Source organism: Metopolophium dirhodum, chromosome 3 (genome assembly GCF_019925205.1).
Source record: "Metopolophium dirhodum isolate CAU chromosome 3, ASM1992520v1, whole genome shotgun sequence".
Lineage (NCBI taxonomy): Eukaryota > Metazoa > Arthropoda > Insecta > Hemiptera > Aphididae > Metopolophium > Metopolophium dirhodum.
In genome coordinates, this window is record NC_083562.1 from 10,783,007 (window position 1) to 10,806,800 (window position 23,794).

Sequence of the window (23,794 nt, forward strand, 5' to 3'; positions counted from 1 at the left end):
TGATTCTGTTTGCAGCAACCGATGTCGTGGCAACGGAGCCCCGATAACAAGTTCTTGATAGGTCACATGGTGCTTAACAAGTCTGTTTGGGAGACCCCGATCAGCCCGTCTTCCAGCGCGGCCGCCATGTTGGGCCTGAAAATCACCGGCGGCAAATTCCTGTCGGCCACCGGAAGGAGATGCGCGATTATCGATCGCGTCCGGAAAGGCAGTACAGCTGACATGGAGGGAAATTTGAAACCGGGTTAGTGGGACACACGGCGTCTGCTGTTTCTCTTCTCCATCCATTGTCGCTCCTTCTCCCGTCCCCCGTCGGTTAAAAAAGCAAACGTATAATAATAAAAATTCCATTCGCAAAAAAAAAATAAAGGCAGTTTTCAGACTTCACACGACTCATGTCAATTTTTGACAACACATTTATTATATTTTTACACCTTCAATTACTGAAGGTTATTTATACATGATATGATCGAAATTATATTCAAATTACATTTCTTTTCTCAATAGATTATACCTACATGGTGATATTAAGTTTAATGAACTTTTCCCTGTTTTAATAATTATAATATATTATAGATACATTGTTATATTATCAGCACAGTTCAACTTAAGATATGAAATAAAATTAATAATCAAGCATTAATTTGAACATTAATAAGAATAATTTTAATAACTATTTTTACATTGATCAAATCAAACATTTTCGTAGCAAATTGTTTTTAAATTATTTTATTAAAATGTTGACTAATAACTTATTGGAAATGCAAATGAGTTTTAGTTTATTCAATTTCATTTGAATACTAATAATTTATTTTCGAAATAGCTAAAAACAGTTAAGTTTAAAAGAAATGATTATTTAGAACATGGATAATATATTGATTATTGATTAATAAACACTGGTCTTAAGTACTGCAGATAATATTAATTGTTATATTTTAGAAAAATACTTATTAAAATAACAATTTATAAAAATATTTAGTGGTATAAAATATTTAAACTTGTATATATAGTTTAATTATATTAGTTAGCAGTATATTTTTAGTTTAGATTGAGTAAAATACGGTTAATTGAATTCATCAAATACATTTAATTTTATACAATGGTTTTAAATCAAGTGTTATGTTGAATATGGGTCTATACTTTAAATGTTATCATCTATTCATCTCTTACAATCAAGTGCTAAAATAACGAAAAATAAAATAAATAGTTTTATTAAATATAGTGTTATTTATTACAGATTTAGTATTGTGTGATTTATTTTAAGAAAATAATATTTTAGTTAATCGTAGTCTACAGTTATTTATATTAGACAAAAATATAAATTAAATAACAATCATAATTTAAACTATTCAATTTTTTTTAAATTTAATAAAATTTTTATATTTTATGTGTCCATAATAACAGGAGACGAGGTGTTGGAATGGAATGGATGTCTATTGCAAGGAAAAACACAAAAAGAAGTCTCAGACATTATTTCAGAATCAAAACATTTGCCACAAATCGAGCTCAAAGTGTCCAGGTCAATACTTCCGAGAAGAGCAAGTTATGGCACTCCAACTAAAGGTATATATTTTAAAAAGGTACTATTATAGTCCCTATTATAATACCTATATTGATTAATGATGCCTGTTTCATTTGCTTTCAGCTAAAACGAGTTCAATGGGTTAGCGCGATTTCAAACCGCCCTACTGATGCCCCTGACCCCCATTAGATTTATAAAAATTGAATTAAAAAGAATTATAAAATTACAATAGCACTAAATATTAATATTTTTTTCAGGCTTATATGATTTGCGTAAAGATAAACCTTATGTAATGGTTACTTCACCGGGTAGTCCTGAACATTTGGCTTCAAATCCAGCCCGGGTCTTAAGGGCTTCCAAAAGTGTTAGCGGACCTAATAGTTTACACGTCGGAGGGAAAATACAGGTAACTATAATAAATCAAATATATTCTTCAAGTACTGACCTTGTTATTATTTTGTATGGGTGCTTTAGGTCAAATTAGGTTTTGACCCGCAATCACTGAAGTTGGTCGTAACTATAATGGCCGCTTCAAATCTGTTACCACGGTCTGATGGTTCACCAAGATCAGCATACGCCAAAGTATGCCTTTTACCGGATACAAGTGAAAAATCTAAACGAAGGACTAAAACGATAATGAATTCCACTGATCCTAAATGGAATCAAAACTTTTCATTTACAACTATGAGAAGGTCGGATTTAAAGTTTAAAGTTCTTCAAATTTCGTTATGGGATTATGATAACAATCCTACAAATCAATTCCTTGGAGAGGTACTGATCGAATTGGGACTTAAAAAATTAGAAAACTTGGCTGAATGGTATCCATTGACTGCACATCAAGAAATAACTGTATGTTTTTATACATTTATTTTATTTGCAATCTATTATTGTTTAATCATTTTGAAATAATATTTACAGGGAGAAGGAGGTATTACAATAGGTGATTATGATATGGAATACTCGGGAGAACACCTGTCTCCACCATCTACATTATCTCGACAATCAGATTCAGATGCTTCGGATGTTGATGATTGCTGTAGCGGACGACGAGTTGGAGCTGATGGTGCATCCATAAGTAGCCTCGGTAGTTCTATAAGGTATAGTTTGACATTTTATAATTAAACTTTATATCATTAAATAAAAAAAAAATGAATTTTTAGCCCACCACCCGATTATGATCATTTGGATCGGAGAAAAAGTCGTAGGGATATGTCACCATTACAAAAGTCATATGTGTATGGCACTACAATTGAAAAAAAATATGGATACGAAGTCAGTTTAAAAGTAAATACCGACAGTAAAATATGGATGTTTATAAATATTAATAATATTAAATATGTAGCAGCAGTCCGTACCAATTCGATCTACAACAAGTGTTAGTCATAGATCGAGATCTGCTGCACCGACTGATTCTCCTAGCCAACATTCCAGATCACGTTCGAAAAGTCCAACCATGCTCTCCGACAGAAGAAGCTTATCTCCTCCAGACTATAGGTATCCTGGAGGTATTCAGAGCTATAGACAAGGTCCATCAAGGTTCTTAGCTAGGTCAGCAACAGCTACTCCTACATCCACTCCCAAAAAACGTCAACTTCCCCAAATTCCAGGAACTATGCCTTCTTCTTTAGATGAACGAATTCCATATGTAAGTTTTTTAAATAGGCACTGTATATATTATTAAAATGTATAAAATGTGTATTTTTCAGTATTTTGATGACCAAACGTCATCGTTTCGAAGAAGAACGAGACAAGTGCAACCTCGAAGAATTCAGAGTAGAACAGGAGGTCTTGGTAGATTACACCATTATGGTGGACTAAGTGATAGTGATATACCAATGCAACAACTTCGATCTCTGACACCTCCACACGTTAGAGGATCAATGATGTCCAGAGGAGAAACTGGAGATACTTGTGATATTGATGATAGCGATAGTGTTATCAGCAGTGCTTTATCTACGCAATCTGAACAGCCTAGATCGACGAGATTTTGGTAAAGAAAACAAGATTGTCTAAATCAGGATGTTAAGTTTACATTCCTTGTAAATAACAAAATTAAGTTAGAATGTATGTATTGTGTTAGAATCATTACTCATCTATTTTTTTATACATTTAGATTTCTGATATTTCAAAGTGGCATATTGTGCGTGTAAACGTTCCTTAAATAGAGTACATTTGTTACATCGGCTCGAAAATTTATTAGTATTTTTCACATACATATTGATGAATGAGATGATATCTGAAAATCTCACACCAATGTGTTTTGTCTTTTGCAGCTGCTGCAACGCCACCGATTACCGCTACCCATCAACGTCACATTCACCCAGCTGTAGTTTTAGTAAAAGTAGTAGCAAGCGTGATAGTATACATTTGTACCGTTATAATTCATTTCCTGCTGATTATTTTTTACTCCATCCGATAGATAATAGACCGGTTTTAACGGAAAATTCGCCGACTGAAAACCCAAAACCATTAAAAAAAACACGATTTAATTTAAATCATCTTGATAACCACGATCCTCTTTATGATTCCGATTCGGGGTTGGATATGCTAGGTTTTCAATCACCGACAGAGAGGCAAAGATCCCGTAGGAAAAGAAACCTCACTCTAGATTTAGGCGAATCAGTGTTAGACGTAGTGGGTAGCTATAGTGGCGCTGCTGTAGCGTTTAGTTATGCTTTAACCGACCCTTTAAATGCTATTGTCCATGGCAGTGATTATGGAGCGTCGCACAGTAGATCTGGATCACAACAATCTCCCGTCATGGCACCAACAACCGATAGCAAGAGGGCTCAATTTTCACGGAGCCTGTCTAATGCTGATGTACAAACAGATAACATAACCGGTACGGTTACATTAAAGTTGTAGTTTTATTTTATTGTAAAATCGGTGATATTTGTTTTTAGATTCTGGTAGTTCAGGAAAACGAAGAGGCGATTCGTCTTCCTTAACAGAAAGTGCCGGTAAAAGCTCAGCTTCTGGGACCAACTCTTCCACTTCCGGTATGGGGAAAAAAAGTGCGTCAGCTTCTCAATTATCAGCAACCGGTGAGTGGTACTCTCAAAAAAGAATCTTATACCACTCCATGACTAAATATGTTTGAGACAATTCTAGTTTTCCTTGATAAAAGTGAACAAACAGGATTCTTAATTCCTCAAATAAACCAATGAAATCATAAAGACTATATTTTGTAAAAATCGTTTTACCGGGCAATTTGCTGATCTCGGGTTATACACTTATACCTTTTGATTAATTATTATTTATTATTTCAAGTTTTCATTACAATTTATTTTGTAAAACGTGACAAAATTTAGAAAACTATTTAGACATTACTTATATTTTAGAACTATTTATCAGGTAGCTTGAATATATATATTTTTTAAACTTACGAGTTAATTTGTACTATAGCCAATCCAACGATTAATTATATTTACAATAATTTGATACTTTTCTCATTAAAATGTTTATTTTTCTTACAGTTTATTAAAATTTCCAGAACAGTAGTATTTTATACAATTTGTATTTTAATAGTTATGATCATTGCCCAATTTCATTTTTTCGTAGTAAAATTACTAATTTTGGGCTGGATTTAAAGGGCGCAAGCGTAGGTTAGGTTTTGGTTCGAAAGGAAAATCTTCGTTTACGGTGCACAGAAGTGAAGAAGTGCTGCCTGGGGCAAGTCGCCCCCTCGTCAAACAGCCGTCCAGCGTTTCTAGTGACGGTGAAGCATCCCAAGACGGCGAAAGGTTAATAATGTATGATATTTGTAATTTTTTATGACAAAAAAAAAACTTAAAAAAATTATTACTATAAAACCACGGAGATATTGATGGTATCCTGGATGAAGACCAAACATGGTAAAAGTCAAAGAAGCCTGTGTATATTGTCGTTTTGGTTTGATGATTTTCAAAAAAAAAAAAGAAGTTTGCCTTTGCATGGGGATTGGATCATCACTCGTGTACATATAATTTTTGTTGTAGAATGTTTGTGCAAACTCTGAACATATTTATGAAAAGATAACATCGTCGCTAGAAATATTCAATACAGTTATTTTCATGGAAAATAATAAACAGACGCTTGTAAATATTGCGAATTACAAACACCCCGGCTACGTCTATTGGTATTGGAACATTTTCAGTCATTGTAGACAACCAATAGTCGTATTCCGGTTAGATGATCTTTCGTATTTTTCACTTAGTCATATATCAATACTTTAGGAGTTCGTGCATAGTTGTAGAATGCTTTATTACGGTACATAATGAAGTATGGTTTTTCCACACGTACAAATTTTATTGTAAACTGTATAAACGGTGTGTATAAAAATATATGGAAAAAATATGCGCTGGTATCACCTGAATCCTATAGCATATCACTGTGATAAATCCTAATTACTAGTAAACTCCAATCTCAATTTAATTGTTTCGGATATTTTTTTATTTGATTGATTGTTGGATAGAAGGAAGGAGCTCGAAAGGGAAACGCGGTTCAGGTGGCGGAGGCGGTGGCGCCCAACCCAATTTTAAGCGGTCCCAAGAGGTGGCCCCGGGCAGACAAGCAAGCCTCACCAGTCTTTCTAGCGATTGTCCAAGCTCGTAAGTAATCCTAATTCTCTCCCAAGTCATCCAAATACATCAATTTATCTCTATTTTGGCCTGTGTGTTTATTTTTAGCTTAAAATTCTTCTCTTAATGCACGTTAATACTTTCTGTACGCAATTAATACTATAAAAACGGGTCGAATATAAAATAATAGTAAAACAAAAAAATGGAATAATAATAAATCCTGTGCTGTATTAGTTAAATTTCAAATAAATTATTTCGGTTTTTCAAATAATATATTATATTATTATACCATTTGGTGTCAAATATTAAATATTATAATGAAGTCCCGTTTTGTTATTTGGATTATAGGACAGTTATTTTGTGTTGAAACCAATATAGTAACATTAAGAAATGTTATTATTTTATATGATATTCAATTTTGTGTCTCAGTATACTTACGAGTACCTATATTTAAATATGCTAGACGTTTATGTTAAAATCTCATTGGGTACTTAGCAGCAAACTATTTTAGTTAAAAAAATATTTATCTCATTAGTGGGCTTATATTTATTTATTTAAGTATAAAAACAATTTAGTAATAATTTATGTTTTTAATATATTTCAAATTGAGTAGATTTTAAATTATTGCACCACTATTTCACTTAAATTCATAATAGTTACCAAGCTTAAGATGCTTTGACATTCTTCATTGTTTATTATCAATTAATGTATGTGTTTTGTGTTACATTAGTACTTGTACAAGTGTACAACACATTAACATATTTTTGTTTAATTTAATATATTAGTTGAAGAAAAATCTTCTATACCTATAATATATTAAATTAGAATACCTACGTAATTTACAAAGTATTGATTAATAATTTGTAGGCTCTTATTAAATAATATAGTTTATACATTACACACATCATTTGATATTTCATTGAGTAGGTTAGACTGGTTAGAGTAAAAATTATATGTTATACGATATTATCACCAAAATATATTACAAACGCGTCTAAATATTCATATTTTTGAACATGTATAACATATATTATGTACTTAAACTATTATTGATAAATAATACCATAATATATAATACCTATCCAATAAGAAAAGTAAGCATATATTTTTATTTTGCATAAGTTTCTTATTAAACACTTAAGCTTACTTTTATTAGTATAAATGATAAACTGATGTATTTCGATGTTTATAAATTTAAAACGGTTCCTATTTATATTTCAAACGCCATAGTTGGAAAACTTAAGTGTTCAATTAAATGCTCATTTTTATCAACAAATTTTATATTCCAATATTAATAATTACATAAAAATTGGTATCCAGGTTACATACTAATTTAATTGTTTGTGTTATAATTTATAATATATCAAGAAAAACTTGTTTGTGTTCTTGTGTAAATAAAATAATGTTACGGTTTGTGTTTATTTTAATATGTTTTCAAAGTACTTGATGTAATACTTTTTGACGAGACATAAAGTGAACTTTTATGTTATACTATTGACTATTGTTATATTGTCTTAACGTGTACACCATTTGATTATTAATTTGTGTTAAAAAGATTTAAATTTGGAAAATGATTTCCAATTTGAACGTTTCTTTTCAACCTTGTAAATAAACAGTTCAATAAAATATGGTGAGTAGTACATTCGTAGGAATCAACGTTTCATCATTAGTAGCACGTTTTACCATTATTTTAAGCTTTGCATTGTTAGTTATTGATTTTCATAGAAAGTTTATATTTGCACGTGCATGAACTGTAAATAAATGTTTTTCTAATTACTTTTAGCGACATAATTTAATATTACATAGAAAAATACATACAATGCTGTTCTGACAAATGAAACAAGTTTCAAGTGATAATATTAATGGGTAACAAAAATATAGCTATAGGTACGTACTTCACAATGTACAGTTTTCCAAATCACTATCACTAAAACTAATGTTTCAACCGCGGCATCTTTAGAGATATTTAACATGTAAATATTGATTGGATTACTTTAATGATACGATAAGAGTACCTACATCTTAAATCCATAACATAATTTCATATTTGGCTACAAAAAAATATAATATATGTTTAATGATGCATAGTACGCGGGAGAATGTATTAGATTTATTGAATTTTATGTACGGTTCATCCCTAAAACAATAACTATTTCATATTATTTAAAGAAAATAAATGTCGAGTCAGCCGCCAATATTGGTTTCTTGAATGCAGATGAATTCTGACTTCAATGGAATTATATTTAAAGTTGTAAATTTAAATTTAATACATTTATACTCCTTGCGTACAATAATGTATCGGTTTTCAAATATTTTTTTAAATAAAATGCAAGAATAATAATAGGCAAGGTAAGGTAAGGTAAGTTATATTCTAGGGTACAAAATGCTTTAACGGTAATTACAATAATTATATATTATTATATACTATTCTCATGTTTGGTCTTCACGTGACTATCAATTTCTTCAAGCACTATGGCAATCTATGCCAATAATCTATTTTTCTTCCAATGGTTATGAATATTGTGTAGTATTATTTTTTCTAAAGTAGTTCGATTAGATCGATATCGTTTATACTAACGGATTCCGTTGTAAAATTTAACATATTTCCATTCGTCATTTTAGCGCCGGTCAGTCCACCGAGGGCGAAGTGACCACGTTCATTGGTAAACTTGGACCAGGGCAAAAAGTTAGTCGACAAATATTGGGGACTCCATATCGAGGTGACGTTAAAATCGGATTCAATTTTTTCGTTAACTTTATGGAAGTCACTGTTTTTGAAGCCAAGGATCTAATTAATGTGAAGGAAACGAAAACAAAGCTTCCAGGTATAAAAATATGAAGTACATAATTATTTATTTTAGATTCAAAATCATTAAAAATGGATTTGAAAGATAGTCGCGTACTGATTTAATTCAAACACAAAATATATTTGAATCTTTTTTAACGTAAACATTATTGTATTATGTGTAACATTAAAAACATTTATATATTTTTACAGATACATACGTCAAAGTATACCTTGTGAAAGGCAAAAAGTGCGTGGAAAAACATCGTACAAAAACAATTAAAGAGAGCTTGCAACCTAAGTACATGGAAATGCTCAAATTTAAAAGTTCCCCAGCGGGTTGTTTAATCCAGGTAAGCATGACATTTTTTTTTTTATAATTAAATTGCTACTATTTTGGGTAATAACTAATAAATATGATTTGCTAATTATTTGAACAATTATCAAACAGTGTATACCTAACTGCTTCGATAGCCACAGAATCGATCGATCTTTCATGGCTAAATTATATAATAAAACTGTACACTATGATGATTGGTCTATTTATAGTATTTATAAACCAATTTAATTCTTAACATTTTTTAGGTAAATGTATTACAGTTATTTTTGTTAAATTGCACTCCTTTAAAAATAACCGAAATTATTTGATAGGTATGTCATAGAATTAATTTTTTTTCCATTATTTATATTATTTTTAATAAATTGGCTATAGCAGTGAATTAATTAAAAATTTTATAATTTATAAATTTTAATATATTATAATATGAAATGAAAATATTAATATTATATGCATACAAAACTTTAAAAAAAAATTGGATATGATTATTTAAATATGTATTAAATAATTGAGAAGGTAATGCGTATAGGCTATAACCTATATAAGTAATAACAATATAGGTACTACAATAAGGGTGTTGTTCCTAAAATAAATATAAATATATACTAGTTATAAGTCAATTTAAAACATTTAAAAAGACGATTGCAATCGTCTTCACCAACTGAAAGCCGGTTAGTCGACATGTTCCTGTTTTTAATCTGAGCAGAATTCGATCATTTCGCGATTTACGTAACAGTGCCAACGATGACTGTCTCCATCAGTAATATACAATATAGTACCACACTAATTGATTATAATATAAATAAAACGTATTTTCCGTATACACTATATGTATATTTCTGTATGTTGTATAAATATAAAAATTATATTTAATTGTTTCACAGGTGTCGGTGTGGGGAGATTACGGACGCGAAAAAGGAAGAAAAGTGTTTATGGGAGTGGCCGTGATTTATATGGACAGCATAACTACGAGTCCCGGATCGTCATTGACGGAGTGGTACAGGCTGTTCGGATCGTCGTCGTTGGTTAGTGTTAATGAAAGATTTCGGAATTCGTTTCCGTCATTGTATCCATGGTAGACCGTATTATCAATTTAATAGTGCCGTTTGTCACCGTAGTCGTGTAATATATTTTAAGTAAAAATTTAAAAAAAAAAAACTGTAGTCTGTATTTTTAGTGTTGTATAAAAACAATTATTGATTACACGCATTATAAACATAGTAGTCCACGAGACAAAAATATTATAATAACCATTCACTAACTTAGTAAATTAAATAATAGATAATATATTATATTTATATATAAGTTCTAGTTTTCGGTAGGAAGTGGTTTTTTTTTTTTTTAACAAATCGATATCTAGGCATCGATTTTATCGTGCCCGTCGATTATATAATATATTGTTATGTTGTAGTAATGTTTTGCATGCGTACGCTACTATATTAATTAATCATCATATTATTACAATAATATTTTATGTATATTAAAGTGGAAGTCCTCGATGGAACTATACACTTCAAGACAAGCTATATGACTATATCAGGCCCTTGTGGGTGTATATGTTTGGCGCGCATGGTATTTAATTTACCATTTTAATGGCACGTATTTTATATTAATTATTTGTTGGCATTAATATTATTGTTGTGAACTATTTAAAATTCAAATGGTACATTTTATAAATTTTTTTCTTATTTTCAAAAAATTTGAATTAAATTGTTTGATTGCTTCAAAATTTAAATCGTATTATCACGTCTAACTAAGACGCTATTAAATTTAAAATTTTTGTTTGATATTCCGCTTCACAGGGTACCTACGTCGGACTGGTTTCTATATACAATATACATACCTATAATTTTGTTCGTTATTTACTGCTCATAATATTATATAATGCTGGTTTTTTTTTAATCGTAAATAATTGCACTATTTATCTCATAATTACATTATATTATAGCTTTTAAACCATAAATATATACCTAATATATAACGCTTGAATTAGTTACGGACATAATTACATTACCTAATGTGTGATGTATGGTGTGAAGTATACATATTTGTATATTATTATAAATTATAAAGTATATAAAACAATTTAACGATTATTACAATTCGTATAGGTATTGATAATTATAGTTAACTATTAAAATTAAATAGCTTTCAAAAATTTCTAATTTTAGATCCACACCGTGAATAATAGAGTTATTAATCATTTACAATGATATTAAAAAAAAAAAACTTATTCGAGCTTTAAAAATGTCAAATTGTTATTCGATAATATAAAAATTTAACTCGTATATCAATTGATGATTTTAAAAAACGGAAAAACTGCCAGAGAAAAATGTTTGTAAAATGTTCCATCAATTTGTGTCATAAGGACTTTTTACAATATTGTTCTAACTAAAATAAACTTATTTATCTTTTTAATCGAAAAAGATTTAAATTATGAAATGATTTAAAATAGTTTTGTTAATAACTTCATATTTTTTTTATTATATAAACATAAAAAAAAAAAACAACAAATCTCAATTTAAAATAATTTTTAAAATGTAATCAATTCCAATTTTAATACGACAAAAACATACTTAAAACAATTATTGGTTGTCTAACTAGTAACTATTAACATTAAATCTTTCACATGTAAAGTGTGTATACTTTTTAACAATCTGTCAGTTTTTTAAAAAAATATTTGCACATTTATTATTTTATAAATAAATAACTATTTGATAACCATGGCTGATTTTGATTGATTATTATTGTTTAATATCTATACAACATAATATAAACCCTCCATCATCAAATAATTTAATATTTTCTTAAATAACACTACAATTCACTAAGTACAACATTTTATGAGTAGGTACGAGGTACTTAAGATTATTGAAGCTCTCAAAATAGTATATGACATTATTAAATCGTTTTATCATTTTACCCGCTGGTTTATTTATAATGACTTGTTGTTCGAATTCTTTAATATTATATTATTATATATATTGTATAAATATTAGGATGAAAATAACTCTGCTATTTGTTTCATGTTTTCCATTTTAAATAATAATCATGATAAAATTAAAATCTTGAGAAACTTAAAGTTATAAATTATTTTTAACTTTCAAATTTATCACCCTCGAAAATCTGTTAACGATGGTTGGTAAAATTATATAAAAAAACCTGATAAATATTACGTTACCTACCTACTTAATCAAATTAATTGACATATGTAGATACAATTTGGGGTTGTTTTTTTTTTTTTAAATTTGTCTGATTGTTATATAAGTAATAGTGTCTTTCAAATATATTTACTTACCTCCTACACTTGACAGTTCACAATATTGTCTTTAATAATAGCACTGGCAGCAAACATTAGGAAAAAACATAATAATAACAAAACTTTAATATTGACAATATCAAGAGGTTGATAATAATAATTAATAGCTATTGGAATATAACAACTGAAAGTAAAAAAACAAGTAGAATACAAAATAATAAAAATGATATTATCCATTTGGGAGAATTAAAATAAACAAAACAATTCAGGTGTGTTAAACAATTTGGAAATGTATTATTGCCTGTTATACATCTAGGGGTGCAAAGCACTTCGAAGCATCCCCTAAATTGCGCCTATGGTGTTATTGAAGAATGTTTTGTGTATACAAATATTTTAATTGCATTTTTGTTTCTTTTATTTTTGTTACCTGTCTTAATGTTTTTTCTTCGTTTGTGTTTAATTTATGTTTCAGTGAGTTTTGTTGCTTCATTCTATTGGGTTTCTTCTTTGGTGGTTGCATGCAGACAACATTTTTTTGTTTTTAATTCCACTTAAAAGTATTCATTGTTTAATGTCAAGTCACAGTTAAGCATTGGAGTATTTTTTAACGCAACTCTAATTTATATTCTCAATATTCTAAAAAAATTATTTGTAAATAAAAGCGAAAACAATATTACTTGTAAATAAATTATTTATTATGGAATTATGTGTTTTGTAACATTAAAACTTTCTTATTATGTCTATACATTCCTATATAGTTATAATGAAAAAACCTGTTTTTAACTGTTTAATTGATAATTAATGGAAAAACCTTAAAATAAACAGTGCATTATTTATTAAAACATTATATTTATTTAATCCTTTGTATCCTCCATGCATGAAACAGACTCAAGTGGAATAAATTTGTCGTGTTCATTCATTAATGAAGATTATGCAGGTACCACAATCTATAAAAAATTATTTATAATATTAATAAACACGAGATGAAAATATGAGTAATGTAATATTGTTATAAATACGTAAGGTACTAAAGTAGTAAACTGTAAAAAAATATACCCTCTTGTAATAATGTGTCGATTTATTATTACCGCAGAATATACCTCCTGCAGGCTTCTAAATATCACAAAAGTTTAAAAAAAATTTTCTTATATTGAACCCCAAGGTTATAAAAATATTTATATTGATAATTAAAAAATCAAAACAATATAAAAATGTTCTATCAAGAGATAATTTTTAAGTGTGGTCTCTAATAACATTCGTAGTTTAATAATGTTATAATATTATTATCATGACGTGTATGTTTACATACTTTGGGTCGGACGTTTTATCAATATGATAACACTAATGACGATTTGGGTCGCATTGCTAGTGGTTTTGTTGTATCAATATAATCACTGAAACAAAAAAAATTATATTGTTTAAATATTTAATAAATAATCACCATAAATTAATATAATATTACTAGCAATTGTGTTGTCCTACAAAGTATACCTACTCTAAGAGTTATTATCATAGTCACTTATCTATTATAATATTACTTTTTAAATGTTAGAAGTAAATAAATATTTTGTTGTTTTTTTACATTTTTATCTCACTAAAATTAATTGAATGTCACAAATCACATTAGATTTTGTGGGGTCAACTAGGTTTATTAGAACAAGGTATTTCTAATATTTGAGCAACCCAGGTCTTAATGGTTTTTCCACTATCCAAACAGCTATAATTTATAATAGACTCTATTATCTTAAAAATATATAATATAAATGTTCAAATATAATTCGTCTTACTGTCTTAGACTTTATGTATTAATTATATAGTACAAATTATAAGAATGAAACCATTTGTAAAGAAATTAGCACCATTTACTTATAGTATAAAATAAAAATAAAAATTGTATTATTTCAATATATAATGTGTAATATTTTTATATTTTTATTTTTTGTCTGTCATCAGTCATCACTCATCACCTAAAGCAAACATTTTTCAATTTTCAACTTTGAAAGAGGTTTCTGGTAGAAAGTTGAATATAGATAGTGATTAAAGTGGTCAAGTCCCAGCATTTTTCAAAATAATCGAAGATACGAATATCTCTAGGTATTCAAATTTGAATATAAAATGTCTGTAGCCGAAAAAACTGTATTTATATATTTTTTATATTATTTGGTTACTAAATTAACTGTCTTATGAGAATCCTTGTTTTAATTTTTTAGCTGTATTTTATTTTTAACTATAAAATTCAAACTTAAGTAGGTACTTAAAAAAAACCTTTTGCATAGATAATATAGATCTTAAATATTTCTCAGCTGCTACTATAAAAATTTAGGAGAACATTTTGTAATACATTTTCGTTGAGAATTCATAAAATTTTTCTTTTTAAATCTAAGATTTAAAAATGTAATTTAAGATTACTCATAAGTTTGTCTACCTTTATCAAAAAAAAAAATGTCTACAAGAAAGTCAAATTAAATTTTTATGAACGTTTGAAATTTTTACAACATTTGATATTCACTCGATTTCTCATGTAACGATTTTCTTATTTTGTTGTAATTAAAAAACGTATGACTGTAGATACTTGAAAATTTCACTGAATGTTTATATTAGCATTTTCTATACACCATAAAATTTTGAAAATATTTTGACTCTTTTTGAGCTGTTTACGGACATAGTCAGTTCTCAATTATTTTAGTTTTTTTTTATATAAATATCAATAAAATTTTATTTGTTGGGTAAAAAAGCGTGAAAATTAAATGAAAGGCTCCTGATATATTGTTACAACAGTAGTTGAAAAATATTAAAAAGACAGTCATAATTTTTTTTTTATAAACATTTAAAATGTTGACAAAATTTATCAAATTAAAAATTTAATAATTATTTTGTAGTTAAAAATTTATAAAATGTTCAAATTTTATAGGTTGCACGTAAATTTAGGTAAATATATAAATTACTTAATTCACAATAATCTTAGTATCTTATTACTTAGTAATATCATAGGCTGACTGAACGTTTTTGCTCAGAACCGTTTTTCTTATACAATGATAATATATATTTATATCATTGAATTCAAATTTCACACATCCATTACAGTGACTCACTTATAATCTACTGTACAACAGAGCGACATCCACTTACCCACTTTTTAATTTTAATATCTAAATTATAACAATTTAATACGAAATTCCTCGTAAATTAAAAATAATAAATTAAGTAAAAAGTAAAAATTATTAAAATGGATATTCCAAAAAACAACGATGTCTCTTCAAATGATATTTGTAATTTCATTGTTATCAAAAAATAAATAAATAGTAGAAAAATACCGTAAAAATGTATATCATATTATAAATATCAATCTTAACTAGGTTTTAGGAAGAGTACAGTTTTTAAAAACGGTTGCACAGAGTACAAACATAAGATTTTTTAAATGTCCATTGATTTTATTCTCTTTTTTTTGTACCTACTCTCCAGTCAGTAGTATAATAATAAACTTACTTTTCAGCATGCCATGAATTTATGCTCGAAGCGCGGACAATCATATGAAGAGGTACGTCCTTAAAGTGTTCATTTAAAGTAATTGCTTCTTGTTCCGTCCCTACGTTTAAAATAATGTAGAAGGTCTCGTGGCCTTCCAATTGTCTGAAAACATAAAAAATTCACGCTTGACTCAACTTTTATTAACAATCCAAAATAATATGTGACGGACCATAATTATCCACAGTGACACATAAGACTCATTGTTGAGCATAATAAATACAAAATATTTAACTAACGAATCGCTAATTAAGACAAACGATGCGTGGTCATGGCCTGAATTCAACGCTATACCGAATTCACTTAATGAAATACACAGAGATTAGAACCTAATCAGACGCACATTACCCAAACAAAAATGTACCCATAATAATTATTATTATTGTCAGCAACGTGATGGTTATATTCATATCGGAAATACTATTGCAATTAATGCGATACATTTTGTTTGAAGTCCAAGCAATAAGTTCCGAGCCTTTAATACAAAAACAACGACAGTAACAAAATATTTAATACTTCAGTGTACCTGGTCAAAATCAAAATCCAATCTGACACGGTGTGCATGGTGAGATTTCCTCGAGCTATTGTCGGAGATGAACGGAGTCGTAACAGCGTTTTGTACGTCTGATAGTGGCTCCTGAAGCACGCCTTTTGAAAGGCCAAGTTCAGATACCAATGGTTGCTGTTCACGGGAAGCCACGTGCGTTGGGACGTCGAAAACCCTTCGAAACGCAATCGATTCGATTTTATTCGATGCGTCCGATAAAAAAGATAAGTGTCGTTCGAGACACCCGACCTGCGCGCGCGTACTTACCGGCGTTCTGATAATCGTTCCAGTGGAATGGGGTCCTGAACGGGTCTCTCGAGTTCGCCTCGTACCTGGCCATACCGCCGTTTTTGCCGAATGGGTCGACCGTCTGATCCCACCTTATCGTGCCGTCGGCCATACCGATTTCCTCTCCGTTGTACGTGACTGCCGTGCCCGGTAACATCGTCGCCAGTGTGTTCATCGGGTCCACCATGTCCTGACCGAATCTCGAAGCCACTCGTTTGTTGTCATGGTTCCCCAGCTGTAAACGTTTTTGTTTTAAAAATTAAAAAAATTAATTCGCTTTCCACGCGCGTCCATCACGGTACAAGGTGCTAGGTACACTGCAGTAGGTATAGTGAAGGGCTGGGTGTACCACTTGAATTTTATTTTTTATTCCTTCGCTTCGTCAATCTCAGTGGTTATTGATAAAAGTCTAATGGTTGTACACCAGACTCTCAAATGTTTTACCTATACAATAATATATTGACGTACGATGACCAATGAAACACATATTATCATTTTACAGCGACAAAAATTAGAGAGGAGTGAGGCATTGGTGGTATATACTACACCGAGACTTTTCAATAACCCTGATAGTTATTAAAAAAACCAATAAGGGCTGGAGGGAGAGGGGTGACGCGTAGAATAATTTCGCAAACACTTAAATAAGTTTAAATTGTATGTACATATCTAACTATCAGCCGTTACTCACCACCCAGTTGGCCCATTGACCCGGAGGCATGTTATCCAACCACAGATTGATCGTATCCTTTATATCAACGGCCGACGACGTTTTGTTCAAGTACGTGATAAAGTTGAAATTGAACGGCATGTGAGCCCTGCGTGTCTGCTGGCTGTAGTACATCATTGTATAATTGATGGACGCGTACGCTTCCACCAACATCAGTCTAAACAATACCGAAAAGTGTATAGCCGTCCGTATACAGAACTATTATAGTATTAATACGTAACCCCAAAGTAGAACAGCTCAAAGTTAAATTCATTCAATATAGTGGTAACGATTAAAATGACGCTTTGTCAAAATAATGTTGTATTATGAGACGCGTTGTTAGGAACAATGTAAATTGTTAATTAATCAGATCCAAATTGGAATAGAATTGGCATACAATGCACTTATATATTTTGGACATCGATTATAGTATTGGAATACTACTATACACATAGTCATAATGATTATTTTGGGAATTTTTTATTTTACTCGTCAAATAAAATTGATACAACGCCACGAACAAATAATTACGAGGTAGGTGTATAGTATAGAGGCTTATTTGAAATTATATCATAGGAGATTTAAACCGAATAAAGTACCTTTGTGTTATGTTCTCAAGTCGTTAAACGTTTAACAAGTGGAGATATTTTTAATCGTATTACTTAATCAATTAAGTTTTATTATTTTTGATTTTCATTCACATGCCTAATTCATTAAATGTACCATGCATAATTAATTGACGTACCTATTAAATTCACTTGTAAGCAAATATTATTATTTTAGATTTTTCCTAGTAGCGAATCTTTATTATTTTTAATATTACTAAATTATACGTTTGTACGGAAATGTCATTTTCCCATGACGTAGATTTTTTCCGAAACTATTGAAAGTACAAGATAAATAATAATTGCATAGTGCATAAGTAGTAATTAAGAGGACGTCACACCCGCATGTGTTGTCTCCGTCTTACAAATGTACAGCATAGCAAAAACTGTTTTGCGCTTGACAACTTTTATCTCTCTGCGTTTGTAGTAGTGGCTCCAAAATTACTGAACATATAGGGTGGAAAATTATCTATGCAACAGCGTGCCCATATTTTAGATAACATAAATAGATCTGTTTAGACTTTCAAAGTGATTATTAATGCTAAAAAAAAAGAAAAACGACATAATATAAATTATATAATTATAACTGTATACTAATGCGAGGGTACTACCTTATACTATTATTAGTTTTATTGTCTGTCATCAGTCATCACCTTTTGCGAAAGTTAAAACGATTCAACCATCAACTTTTAACGTGGTTGCTGGTAGAAATTTGAACCTATTTGGTAGATTTCTTGGTTAAAAGTAAAACCCAAAATAATAGTTAGGATAGGAGTTTATAGTTATAATTTTAACAATATTCGTCAAAATCATGAAAATGTATAAATTATTTTGTAAAAAAAAAGGTAAAACATTTTAAGTTCCAATACATTAAGCTTGATCATTTCATACGAGACTCTTCATATTTTTCACTGGTATTAAAAATAAAAGTTTAGTTTAAACTTTAAAACCACATTCATTTTTATAAGCATCAGTTTAATTTTTAACGATATTGAATACTGAAACGTGTATGGGTAATAGTAATAACGATTTATCCTCGTTATTTTGTTATTATTTGAAGATTATTGATCGTAGAATCTTGAAACATCCCACAATTTATTATTATTCACTATATACTTACTATTTACTTTTAGTTATATCCATACAGAACCATACACTCAATGCAACAGAAATAATAGACAGAAAAACAGGAAAATATATTAAACCGTCATATACTTTATTAACTAGTTCTAGAAATTCTCCTAATTACACGGGGAAAACTATTTTCAACAATTTAAATAACGAAGTAAAGAGTCTAATAAAAAGTCTATGTGATATGATACCAATGATATAATTAATATAAGTAATAAAAATGAAATAAAAAAGGCAATAAATAAAATAGTCAGTGATCTTGATGATAATGTGTGTATCGATAAAATCATAAAAAGTCAATATGTCTAAACATAATATCGTATAATATTTTAATATGTAATGCTGATGTACATTTTTGTTTCTAAAATTTTTTTTATTATGTTATGTTTATTTAATTATATCATATTTTTATTTGTATAAGTATTTTACTTTAAACGAATTGTAATTTTAAACAAGAACTAGAACACAGAAGAATATAAACCAACAACAAACTGTCATCAATACCCATGAGTTAATAATTTCTTTTTCTTAATACCTTGTGTTACCGTCCCGGTTAGTGTATTCGTCCAAAACGGCTCTGAACTCTTCAACAATTTTATACGTGCCCGGTTGGTCCCTAGATAACTTGTGATCGAGCAAAACATATGTGTAATTGTCGTCGACTATATTTGGATGGATCACTGATTCGTCTTCAAACTTGATGTCTTCTATAATGTATGGCAAAGCGTCTATGCGGAATCCGTCGACGCCGATATCCAGCCAAAATCGAAGTACGTTCTACAGAGATCGAAAGTTTAGGAGGCTGAATACAACGCGTACATAATACGATGTTTCTATAAAATTTTTAATAGAGAATACCTTCATCTCTTCTAATAGAGCTGGTGAGTTGTAATTTAAATCTGGTTGTTTAGCCGCAAACTGATGCAAATAGTATTGTCCCCTTTCAGCAGACCACTCCCAAGCACTTCCGTCGAAATTGTTTCGCTTAGAGCAGATATAGTTATAATATAATAATTTTTGTATAAACTATAATTTATGGACAGTATTATAAGCAATTTAACGTTGGCCGATTAAAAAAATAAAATTAGACACGAGCACATGGCTGGATGAGTTTAAAATGTCTTGAATTCAGTACCTAGTGAGATAATACAGAAATTCGATGTCCTCGACCGTCACATTCAAAAATATTCAATGCAGTAATGAGTATACGGTATAACGAAAAAATAATTTGTTGTTAAGTTAATATTATGCTCACCCAGTTATTTGGAGGTATTTTGTTACCGTTTTCGTCTACTTTTCCGTCTAGCCACACGTAGTATTCGGTGTAAGGATCGATTTTTTTCACTGATTTTTGAAACCACTCATGTTCATCACTTGAATGGTTAGGCACAAAATCCAATAGAATACGAACGCCTGAAATCAAGACGTGTTCAAACGCGTTTCACAACTGAATGTGGTTTACGGTTATTTTTTCACAAGCCAATAAAATATACTTACCAAGCGATTTAAGTTTCCTCTGAAGCGATGAAAAGTCTTCCATTGTTCCGTAGGTGCTGTCGATGCTTACAAAATCGGAAATGTCATAACCGAAATCAGCCAGAGGAGATTTGAATATTGGCGATAGCCATATGGCTCCAATACCTGTTTCTTGAAAATGTTCAGCCATTTCTTCTATACCTATACAACAGAATAAAATATAATATTATTTTTTATAAACTGCAAAATTTTAGATTACATCTACTGTATAATTTTGATTTGCGTACCATGGAAAATAAAAATGATTTTACTGATACATCGTGTGGATATATTTAAAAACATATATCATAAGAGGTCCGTGCCTGCACATTATAGGTATTTACTCTTTTTATTTTTTGTGTTTGTCACCTTTGGGGCAATACTTCGATTTTTTACTTCAGCGTCTTTTCTGGTATAAAAATGAATCTAGTTGGGGGTACTCTGGGTGGGTCAAAAGTAAAAAATTCCTAGAAGTTTTTAAAAGCTTTTCCAAAAAAAAAAAAAATGTTTTGATATGTTATAAATCATAATAAACGTCTTTTCGAAAAATCTATATGATTTTTTTAAACATTCAATTTAGTTTATTATTTCAATACCTACGACTATTTTTAAAATATTTACGTTATGATACTGAAAAATAAAATATGTATTGTAAGAACTTAACTTCAAAAGTGTTTTTCTTAGTAAATACTTATATTAGGACTATTAGGTACATAGTACCTCACCTAATATTTGGCGGCATATTCTTCATTAATTTATTTCTAATGCTTCTTAGTGGCAAGATTTTCAAACAAGTCAAAATCGTCCATTTTGTCAATACAATTATAAAGGTACATAATATTATATTGAAACAATTCTGAATATACAATTACAACTTTTTTAAAACTAAATAATTTATGATATATATATATATATTTGATTACTCAGCTATGTATGGACTTGAGATAATATTTATTTTATTGTAGTATGTATACGAAAAACGACATTCACATATCCTACTACCATACGTTGCAATTATTATATAATTCAAGTTTTCATTGGAAATAAGAAATATCAAGTGTTTTAGCTATTTATAATCACGCTTTACAGGCATACATTAGGTATGCTTATAGTAGGTTGTAGGTATGACTCAAAGACCACACTTAATTTATAAATGTTTTCAAAAGTATAATGTATTGTATTTTATACAATTTATCCCTATAGGAAATTATAAAATAAGCCTGATATTGTATATAGTATATACTTATAGCCTTATAGGTATAGAAAAATGTATTGTACTATTTTTGTACACTTATGTACAATTACCTTTGAGGTCTCCAACGCCGTCGCCGTTGCTGTCTTTAAACGATCTTGGGTATACTTGGTAAATGACACCGGTCTGCCACCAATCCAATTTTGCAGGTTCTAGAGATGTCAACGTATTATTTACAGTTTGTTTTATACATAAAATATAAATAGATGGTACTACATTTTAAAATGAAAAAACTACGGCTTACCAGCATTTGTGTTGAACGCGATCGTTATTAAAACGACAATGTAATAAAGGTACGTCATACTGTCGGGACGATCGTCTGACGACTAGTGTGTGCATTTTTGGGTATTTGTACGGTTTAATAATTTCGTCCATGACCTTACAAGTGCGCTAAAAATATTTGGTAGGTAGGTACCTATTTAATTATTCATTGGGCTGTCATAGTGTAATGATGGACTTTGAACGACAAGAGGCGTGAGTGGTGCTTACATGAACCGTGACATCGGTCAAGAATCAAGTGTTTGTGTTCAAATAGAGAATCCAACGCGAAATAATTTCGGGTTGGCCGAACGGCAAACACGTGAAATGTTTGTTTTTCACAACCAAGTTATATAATATAATATTTACGAGCAAAAAGTACTAGTAGCTACTTGTCGTCCATAGCTGAGTTATAAAATTGCATTATTATAATATATTATGGCACGGATCGATATTCAGCCGGTTCTAAGTGAAGGTATGTTAACATTTGGATGACCGTTTACGTGTTACATGACAATAAATTATAATCGATTGAGTGTATATTTTTTATTTGGTTTCAAAAAACTGACAAGGATTCAATAATAAATTTAAATTTTAACTAACATTTTTTTGATAAATTCAAAATTGCAATTTGTGAATCTGATTATAAAATAATTTTGATGGAAAAAACATTTATCTAAGTTCAGTAGTTTTTTTTTAGAATTTTTTAATATGAATATTTTTTTGATTAAATTGATTTGGAACAAATAACTTTTTTCAAAATATTATTTTTGGGAATTTGCTAACACGTGTAGGTATATATCTTAAATTATTTACTAATCATATAATTTTAACACATTTTGTCAATCGTTTAAATAGCATCATTTTTTTTTTTTTGCGAGGTCTTCCTGTTACACCCAGACACCCTGTATATTGGTTATTACTTATTACAATACCTATTACACATACAATATAACATAATATATTCAATATTATATGACTATTATACAATGACATATTACGTCAAGTGTTGATACGTAGCTGTACGTTATTTTTCGTTAGATAGTATATCAGTAATCAGTATCCGAGACCAGCTTTCTCCGAAGCCAGTAATCAGTAATGTATTTGTTTGGACTTAAGATATTATATATTTTGTATTTTTACAGTTTTTATAGTTTTCATTTTAAAGTTCGAAGGATCTTCAGAAAAAAAATTAAAGTGGGTACGTTTAGAAAATACATACATAATACCTACATATAATTTTCATCACGTGCATATATTTTATAACAATTCAATGTAAATTGTATAAATCATTGATCTAGTATATTAGAAAATTAATGCAAGTACCTATTTATAACCGGGCTATAAGTTTCACTTTCGTGTATATAATAATTATTATGTTGAATAGTCTTCAATACAATTGAAAACGAATGTTTCTTTGATCATCCTCTATAGACTCCAAAACTACTGGACCGTTTCCAATAAAAGTTACGTTAATAGATTTCTCGATACTCAGAAAATATTTA

The 23,794-nt window shown here is 29.4% G+C and overlaps 2 protein-coding genes across 12 annotated transcripts in view; one reads left to right on the top strand and one right to left on the bottom strand.

Moving 5' to 3' along the window:
* LOC132940817 (regulating synaptic membrane exocytosis protein 2) overlaps positions 1–13,304 on the top strand; it is a 31,378-nt gene extending 18,074 nt beyond the window's left edge. For 2 of the 11 annotated variants that reach the window (XM_061008595.1, XM_061008587.1), the window contains exons 6-21: positions 16–244; positions 1,405–1,563; positions 1,646–1,663; positions 1,780–1,928; positions 1,997–2,371; positions 2,441–2,619; positions 2,683–2,806; positions 2,865–3,167; positions 3,229–3,512; positions 4,234–4,364; positions 4,426–4,566; positions 5,115–5,274; positions 8,704–8,906; positions 9,080–9,219; positions 10,088–10,228; positions 12,935–13,304. In XM_061008595.1, coding sequence (XP_060864578.1) covers positions 16–244; positions 1,405–1,563; positions 1,646–1,663; positions 1,780–1,928; positions 1,997–2,371; positions 2,441–2,619; positions 2,683–2,806; positions 2,865–3,167; positions 3,229–3,512; positions 4,234–4,364; positions 4,426–4,566; positions 5,115–5,274; positions 8,704–8,906; positions 9,080–9,219; positions 10,088–10,228; positions 12,935–12,937 — 2,739 coding nt within the window. In that variant the 3' untranslated portion in view covers positions 12,938–13,304. Of the gene's footprint in view, positions 1–15; positions 245–1,404; positions 1,564–1,645; positions 1,664–1,779; positions 1,929–1,996; positions 2,372–2,440; positions 2,620–2,682; positions 2,807–2,864; positions 3,168–3,228; positions 3,513–3,795; positions 4,365–4,425; positions 4,567–5,114; positions 5,275–5,975; positions 6,112–8,703; positions 8,907–9,079; positions 9,220–10,087; positions 10,229–12,934 lie in introns of all 11 variants that reach the window. The other 9 variants (XM_061008586.1, XM_061008589.1, XM_061008593.1 and 6 more) reach the window with 9 other exon arrangements.
* On the bottom strand, positions 13,136–22,375 carry LOC132940820 (maltase 2-like). Its single transcript, XM_061008598.1, has 12 exons — positions 22,276–22,375; positions 22,085–22,183; positions 20,762–20,941; positions 20,520–20,677; positions 20,123–20,248; positions 19,800–20,041; positions 17,511–17,706; positions 16,802–17,057; positions 16,514–16,709; positions 15,949–16,092; positions 13,772–13,856; positions 13,136–13,409 (listed from the first exon to the last, which is right to left on the bottom strand). Exons 1-11 carry the CDS (start codon positions 22,331–22,333, stop codon positions 13,790–13,792), a joined length of 1,722 nt encoding a protein of 573 aa, XP_060864581.1. The 5' UTR covers positions 22,334–22,375; the 3' UTR covers positions 13,136–13,409; positions 13,772–13,789.
* Between the last annotated feature and the right edge of the window lie 1,419 nt (positions 22,376–23,794).